This window comes from Nematolebias whitei, chromosome 11 (genome assembly GCF_014905685.2).
Source record: "Nematolebias whitei isolate Nwh7 chromosome 11, NemWhi1, whole genome shotgun sequence".
Taxonomy (NCBI): Eukaryota; Metazoa; Chordata; class Actinopteri; order Cyprinodontiformes; family Rivulidae; genus Nematolebias; species Nematolebias whitei.
The window spans coordinates 34,797,934-34,805,963 of record NC_056508.1 but is presented as its reverse complement, the minus strand read 5'-3'; the positions used below and the strand labels follow the sequence as shown (position 1 = coordinate 34,805,963).

At 40.6% G+C, this 8,030-nt stretch overlaps 1 protein-coding gene across 1 annotated transcript in view; it reads left to right on the top strand.

Annotated features, from left to right (window-relative positions):
* Positions 1-8,030, top strand: part of phactr3a (phosphatase and actin regulator 3a) — a 43,177-nt gene that overhangs the window by 27,829 nt on the left and 7,318 nt on the right. Inside the window, exons 3-7 of the mRNA XM_037684258.1 lie at positions 3,111-3,278; positions 3,831-4,046; positions 4,310-4,538; positions 4,674-4,939; positions 5,396-5,549. Coding sequence (XP_037540186.1) covers positions 3,111-3,278; positions 3,831-4,046; positions 4,310-4,538; positions 4,674-4,939; positions 5,396-5,549 — 1,033 coding nt within the window. The remainder of the gene's footprint in view (positions 1-3,110; positions 3,279-3,830; positions 4,047-4,309; positions 4,539-4,673; positions 4,940-5,395; positions 5,550-8,030) is intronic.

Below are 8,030 nucleotides of genomic sequence, written 5' to 3'. Positions count from 1 at the left end.
GTTATCGCGTCTGGTAGCATTATCCTAACTGGCGTCACCCCCCTTCGGTCATGGGAGACTGCGAACACGGGTGAGGACGTCGCTCCATGAGCTAAAGTTAGGCTGTCCTTGAGTAGTTTTAACTGTTTGCGCAGCTGAAAGAGGACTTTTAGGTCTGGATCGGAATCCAGTTTGACTTTCGATGGAGTGTATTTGTCTGGGTCAGTCAGATACAGTATCATCGAGTTAATTGCAGGATCATTCAACTTCTGAAGTTGGATGATGTCTGGGTCAGTTGACAATGACTTTTCATATTTTAAAAGAACTTGGCGAGTGTTGTCTCTTTCTTCATCAGATGTCAGCGTGTCGGCTTGAGCGACCACCTGTTCAATCTGTGATGAGACTGATGAGGGTTCTTGCTCCTTGGGGAGCTCCAACGAATCCTTTTCTGAGTCGTCGGACCTGTCTATGGGCAAGGCGCCATAGGTTTGAGGTCCTTGGTCGACGTCATCGGTTGAGAAAAGGGCTATGGCCTGTGTTGGTTTTGTGAACCATACTGGCCCAGCTTCTTGACTCGGTACCAGGTTATCTGGGAGTCCTCCCAGAAATGGAATGCCTAGTTCAAAATCATGAAAGTCAGTTGAAATCAACCATCCTAGCATAGTGTTTTTTGGGATCAGCACCTCATCCATGCCCGTGTTACACACAGCAATAGATGTGGTCCTGGAGTCAAGACTCACTTGGTTCGTGGCTTCCACGGACAGTCCCAAGTTGAAAAATGCAGGAGAGGGTTGAAAGTATGCCTGTTTATGGCGAATAGCTTGTCCAGCTATGATGTGGATTCGCACCATTAGGTTAATCACCTGGGGTGGTACTGTGGTGGTTTGGTTGCTAGCGACTTGGCAGGCCTCTGGAATGGTCTGCCCAGCCTTAAGGCTCGCTGTGTCTAGCACAGGAGGATCCTTTGTGGCTGGTTTCAGGGACCACAGCACCTTGTTGATGGTGTCCACGTGGACACCTAACCTTACCAAAATGTCAGAGCCTATGTAGGATGCATGTGGTAAATTTTGGATAACGAGAAATGGGTGAACCAGTTCTCGTTGGTTCCAGTTCAGTTTTAGGTTAATGACTCCTTCTGCGGTCATTACCTGTGAACTATTGGGAACTAATGGAAAGCGGAAAGCTTTTTTAATTAGTTCTAGACCAACGTGTTTGTGAACCAAGGTTTCATAGAAAGCTTGGTTAATTGCTGATTTATCTGTCCACAGAGACAGAACAGCATCGTTGGTGTGGGACCCTTGGATCTCTACACCCTTAACTACCAGTGGTAGGTAGTGTTTGGTGGACTCTGACTGCTGCAGCTCACAGAGGAGGCTGTCTTGTTGAGTCAGAGTTTGGACCACTTGGTGGGTCTCTTTGGTTTCACATGGTGTCAGAGGAGTACTCACCGGGCTCGTGTCCTCGGCTGAGGAGTCCTGTGCGCCTTCCGCGGTACCTGCTGTTGGGCAGTCTGTGTCATACTCTGGAGGCGTATCGATTGGCAGTGGTTTGCTCACTTTTGTCCACATTGTTTGATCACCATAATCTATAATCGCGTCGAAGCGATTTATAAAATCCTGGCCAACCAAAAATGGGAATGAGTCAACACGAGACACGTGTACTGGGTGGTACAGTGTCATATTGCCAATCTGCATGTGAACCATTGCTATAGATGTCAGGGTTGTTTTCATCTCTGGGAGACCCTGCATTTCTATAGCACATTCAGAGAGAGGTATTAGGTTAGGTTCACTACATAGCTGAAATAGAAAAGCAAGCCTAAGTTTGCAACAGAAAGTGGAAAGAACTCGTATTTGCTTAATAAGGTTAAATAAGCAGAAATTAGGAAATTAGCTTTAAAAAAGCTGAAATTAGCAACAACAAAAAAAAAAGCTGAAAGGGAGCTGAAAGACAGAAAAATCTTAAACAGCCTGAAGGAAGTAGAAGGAGCTGAAATGAGCTAAAAATGTGTGGAATTAGCTGAGAAAGCTAATTTTAGTACAAAAAGGGCTAAAAAGTAGCTGAAATAGCAGAAAAAAATGGAAACTAGCAGAAAAATAGAAAGGAGTACAACAAGCTGAAATTAGTAGAAGTTAATTAGGCTGAAAGTAGCAGAAATCACCACAAAAAACTTGAATTTATCTGAAAGCAGATGAAATTAGATAAAAATGCTAGAAGTAGCTGAAATTAGCAAAAGAAAGCAGAAAGAACACATTTGCTTAAAGAAGAATAAATTAGCACAAAATAGAGGAAATTATCTGAAAATGCTGGAAATAGGAACAAACAACCCCAGCTGAAAAGTAGTTAAAAAGCAATAAAAAACTGAAATTACAAGAAAGAAGTGGGTAGAGCCCATTTTTGTTGAATTAGGCTGTAAACAGTTGAAATGAGTTTTAAAATGTGGAATTATCTGAAAAGCTTAAATTAACATAAAAACAGCTATATACTAGCTGAAATAGTAGAAAAAGCTGAAACTTGCAGAAATAAGCTTAAAGGAGCATAACAAGCTGAAATTAGCAGTAAGAAGTTAGCAAAAGCACAAAAATGTTGGCATAAAGAAGCTCAAACGAGCACAAACATCTGAAATTAATTGGGAAAAAAAAAAGTTAATTTTGCACAAGGAAGCTGAAAGAAGCTGAACCAGAACAAAATAAGAACGGAGCACTAAAAGGTTGTAAACAGATCTGAAGATCCGAAGGATGTAAAATGAGTTCAATTCATTTTCTATGAGAAACAAATGGCAGAAAAGGCAAATTATTTCAAAAAGCTAAAGTTGCACCAATACCATCACAGCAGGATTGTCCTGAAAGAGCTGAACATTTTGATACATGATTTGTTGAAATGGTTTGAAAACTGCAGGATGAGAATTGTGCCAAAAAACATATGGAAGAAAAATGGATCACAATATCAAGGTTCTTTACTGTCATCCACATCACACGTGGTACATGAGGTGGAACAAATTTGTGTACACAGGGAGACAATAAGAATGCTTCATAAGCATTCACACAATAAATATGTTTGTTACAGAATTACTGTCACTGACTCTTATTTAATTTGTTTATTTTAACTGTAAATGTCTTGGCTTTCCCTTACAGATGTAGCATTATCCAGCAGTCTTACGTGCCATGACCCCAGCTCTCCCAGTCAGGGCTGCTGCTCAGACGGTGCCGTCTTACTTGGTGGGTTTGGGGGATCTTTGACTCAGAACCTGACCGTCAGCAGCGTGGAATACCTTGGTCCTGAAGAGGAGCATCCCCTGTCAGGTACGGGCTGTCACCGATGAAACAGAACAAGGGAAATACATTTATAGAGGGCTGGGCATCTTCATGTCAACTTCAAATTATTTGGATTTTTTTAAAGATGGTTTGATAAAATAACTCAAACTGCTGCTCCTTTTTTTGCGTGTGCCAACAAAACAATATCTTACACATGTGTCCAACATGAAGTTTGAAACAGAAAACTTTTTGTAATTCATTGTTCAGAATGAAGAACAGTTATGTAAATTAATTTTCTTCGTATCTACCACTAGAGGACAGCAAAGACATGTGGATGTCACCCATTCCAATCTGAGATCTCTAATATTTGATAAGTGCAAGAAACAGTTGAGATGTTTTTAAAGTCCATCAATGCATTTACCAAATCAGATAACTTTGTTTTAATTAATGTAAAATCGTCTTTGTAAAGTGCATTTTAACTATCACTGATTTTAAATGTAATCTTTGCTTAAGACAACTAATTTATATTGACCCTAATCATACAAACCTTTTGTCAAGCTGTTTACATGGACACTTATTTATTTTAAATTGTCTTTTCAGTAGCCGCTCCACTCCAAGACTGTGAACGGGTGGAGGTGAGCGTACCCTCACTGGAGGAGGGGGGAGAAGAGGAGGCGCGCCCAGCAGGGGACCTACCTGAGAGGCTGCAGGACTCAGGAGAACAGGTGGAGGAAAGAACAGAAGAGGAGATCCCTTCAGGAACATCTCCGCCTCAAGTACCTCCTAAACTTTTACCCCAGCTGAGTACTGGAGATGGTGAGCAGTCATTTTATTATACTGCGTTATTACTAATACTAATATTAAAGTGGTCAAATAAGCAGTACAGTGGTGTCACTTTGCAGCAAGAGATTTTTACATTGCTTTTTAAAATTTCTTTGGACAGAACTTTATGTACTCTCAGTTTGTTAACAAGTTTATATATAAAAAAAAAACTTGTTTCCAAACCACATAAAGATAATACGAAGGATTATTTATTTAATGAATGTGATTTATTTTTTTTGTTCATCTTCTCTCGTCAGACTCAGGACCTGTGTCACTTCCTGCTCACCTGCCCAACTCCTATCACCCCAAGGAGCCCCCGCCCAGGGCCACAGAAAGTCTAGCTTCTATGACCCTGCCTCTAAGAGGGCCCCTGGCAAACTCCTCAGGGTCCCCACATCTGGGCAATATGATCCACCCTCCCATGCCCCCCAGCTGTATCATGGAGGAACTGCAGCGAGCCTTTGCTTCCAAGAACAGACATGAGAGGTGAGGCGTCAAACTTTGCTGCATCTTGAACTACTTCTTTGTAAAATTGTTGAGCAAACTGCAAATATTTTACTTGAAGGTCTTATAAATGTAGCCATTAATTCTACCTCAACCTTCTGGTCTGTGTGTCCTCAGTGTTCATGACGGGTGTGAGCAGGGCTCATCGCCACGGCTCTGGTGCTCTGACGGGCGTCTGTCTCGCTCCTGCAGCTCTGAGAACCAATACTCGTCTCCGCTGGGCAGCAGCTACACGGGAGGAGGAAGAGGAGGAGGAGGAGGGTCTGACTGGCCCAAGAAGGAAGCAGAGGAGAACAAGGAGAACGTACGGCTGGACCAGTGTTTCTCCAAGACCTCAGGCCTCCCCTTTGACCTCGACGGCTGGAACGAGTCCGTCATCTCTGGTCAGTCGCTGAATCCTCAGGCCTACAGAAACTGTAATCTTTAGCATATTTTATTAGTTCACACAAACTCAAAGGCAAACAAAGGACCGGTGTTTGTTGATGGGCATCATGTCTTCCTTCTGAACAAGCAAAATCAGTAAAGGCTATTATTGTTTAAACTCTCATCACTTTTACTGATTTTGCCTGTTCTGAAGAAAGACATGATGCAAACAATACATGCATATACCTGGGTTGAATCCACTTTGCTGGTTCAAGAAGCTGATTTGAATAAAAAAAACATTTCTGTCCAAACCCTTTTTATTATCATCATGAACAGATATTTCTCAGAATGGAGAAATCGTTATCATGCTCTGAAGTGTGTTTCTGTTTTGTAGACTGTGTCTTTATATTCGGTTAGAAACACTTCAGAGCCTTGAGTTAAGGAGTTTGTGTTTTCCTCCCTGCCTGTTGTTGCAGGCACACTTCCTCGCAGGCTAAGGAAGGAGCTGCTGGCTGTCAAACTACGAAACAGGCCGAGCAAGCAGGAGCTGGAAGACAAGAACATCTTCCCGGCACGGAGCGATCAGGAGCGGCAGGAGATCCGCCAGCAGATTGAGATGAAACTCGCCAAGTAAGAAATGGAACTGTTTGGGTTTGGCATGTTTTAGTTCTGGAATTAGCACATCTTAATACTATACTGGGAAGATTTACTGGTTGTGTGAATGTTTATGAAGCATTCACACTGTTCTGATCCATTTTTCTTCCGTACATTCTTCAGCATCTTTCTTGTTCCACAGTTTTTCTGCTATTTCAACAAACCATGTGTCAAAACGTTCAGCTCTTTCAGAACAATCCTGCTATGGCTTTTGGTATTGGTGCAACTTTAGCTTTTTGAAATATTTAGCCTTTTCTGCCACTTTTTCCTCATAGGAAATGAATTGAGCTCATTTTACATCCTTCAGATCTTTAGATCTGTTCACGGCCTTTTACTGATCCTGTCGCATTTCGTTCTGGTTCAGCTTCTTTGTACACATTTACAGTTTTTTCAGCTACTTTCAGCTGTTTTGTGATCCTTTCAGATTATTTCTGCTAACTACAACGTTTTTGTGCTTCTTCTAACTTATTTTTGCTAATGGCCAGCTTGGTATGCTCCTTTCAGCTGATTCGCTGGTGAAGATTCTCAGTCATCCAGGACTTGGTAAATTCAAAAACGTTCAAGACTGCATGAATGTTTGGACGTTTTTGAATTTCAGCTGATTGCTGCAAGTTTCAGCTTTTTCTCCTATTTCAGCTACTATTTAGCCGTTTTTGTTCATTTTAGCTTTATCACCTAATTCCAATTTTTTTTTGCACTCATTTAATTTTTTTCAGCCCAATTGAGCAAAAATGTGCTCTCCACTTAATTCTGATAATTTAGGCTTCTTTCTGTTTTTTTAGCTTCTTTTTCTAAATTCAGCTTTTTTTCCCCAAATAATTTTCACTGTTTTATGCTCATTTCTGCTTCTTTCAGCCTAATTGGGCAAACATGTTCTTTTTGCTTTCTTCTGCTAATTTAAACTTGTTTTACTTTTAGCATTTTTAGCTGATTTCAGCTGTTTTCACATAAATTCAAGTTTTTCATGGTAATTTCTGCTACTTTTAGCCTCAATAACTTGTTTCTGCTGATTTCAGCATGTTTAGCTTTTTTCAGCTTTTTCTGTAATTTCAGCTACTTTTTAGCTGCTTTGTGCTAAATTTAGCATTTTCAGCTACTTATACATTTTTTTAGTTCATTTCAGCTCTTTCCACTTCCTTCTGGTAGCTTAAGCTTCTTTCTGCATTTTTAGCTATTTATTTTTTGCTAATTTCTATTTTTTTAGCTAATTTTCTCAATTTGTGCTTGTTTCTGCTTATTTAAACCCAATTTGGTGAACATGTGCTCTTTCTTCTGCTAACTTAGGCTTGTTCTTCCATTTCAGCTCTTTCTCAGTAAGTAATTCAGCCATAAGCATTCACTGAATTTTTTTTGCAGGAAATGCAATTTCTCTAGTTTCTGTTAAGTTCATAAAGCAAAAATGTAACAACAAGACCAAATAGATAGTGGCAAATTTTGTTTGTTTCAGTGGTAAAATTATTGTGGCTATAAAACTGAGGAGGTGGAAGTGAAATCAACAAGTTTAATATTACCTGATTGTTTCACACCGACTGGTTTTATCTGCTGCTCCGAGAAGAGTAATTAGGTTTGATGCTTTCTCATCAGAGCCAGTTTTTACTTTAGGAAGCCTCTGCAGTAAAACTGAACTGTCAGCGTTAAAGTTTCTGAATGGATGAAAATCCCTGAAGGTTCTGGTACTCACAATGTTTTCACGTTTATCAAATCATTCCTTCAAATGACCACCGTTAAGTGTTTGAAGAGCAACACGTGCAGACAGACAATGCTTCCTGGAAATGTTTTTCTACACGAAGCACCATCGGTGTTTATGTGAGCCTCAGAGCAGCAACATCATTAGTTTTTTTTTTTTTTTTAATGCTACTGAGACATTTGTGTCCACAGGCTGAAACTGGTGCTACTGGGTTTAAATAGGCCACGAGACTCCGGCTCTTTAACACAGGCATATCAAACGGGTGCAGCAGTTACATAAACTCCTGTGCAATAACTCGCAGCCAAGCACAAAGCGCCACCCACACGCCTCAGTGAGCACTATCCATCATCCGTCTGGTAGACAGCTAATATTACAGCCTCTTCCTCTATTCATAGACTCCCTGGAAGAATAAAAGACTTCTGATGATGTAAAAAAAATCTATTTCTACAAAACTTTGTGTTTAACTCATGCACACTTTTTGATTTTGTACATTTTTCTACTTGTAGAGGATATACAGATGAGCACAGCGACACTGTGGAGGATAACGTTTTGATTACATCATAATGGTGAAGAACATGAGCGACACACCACGCAGCAAACTTAGATTTCCACCTTAACCTACAGCTGATGGATAATAACATCCCACCTTACTGTCCGTGTCAGAGATGGATGACTCTTCTATCTTTAGTTACAGTTCTAGCCCAAGTAGTCCTGCAGCCACACTCCAGTTTCTAATCTTAGCTCCTGCCACTGTTCAATAATGCAAACAC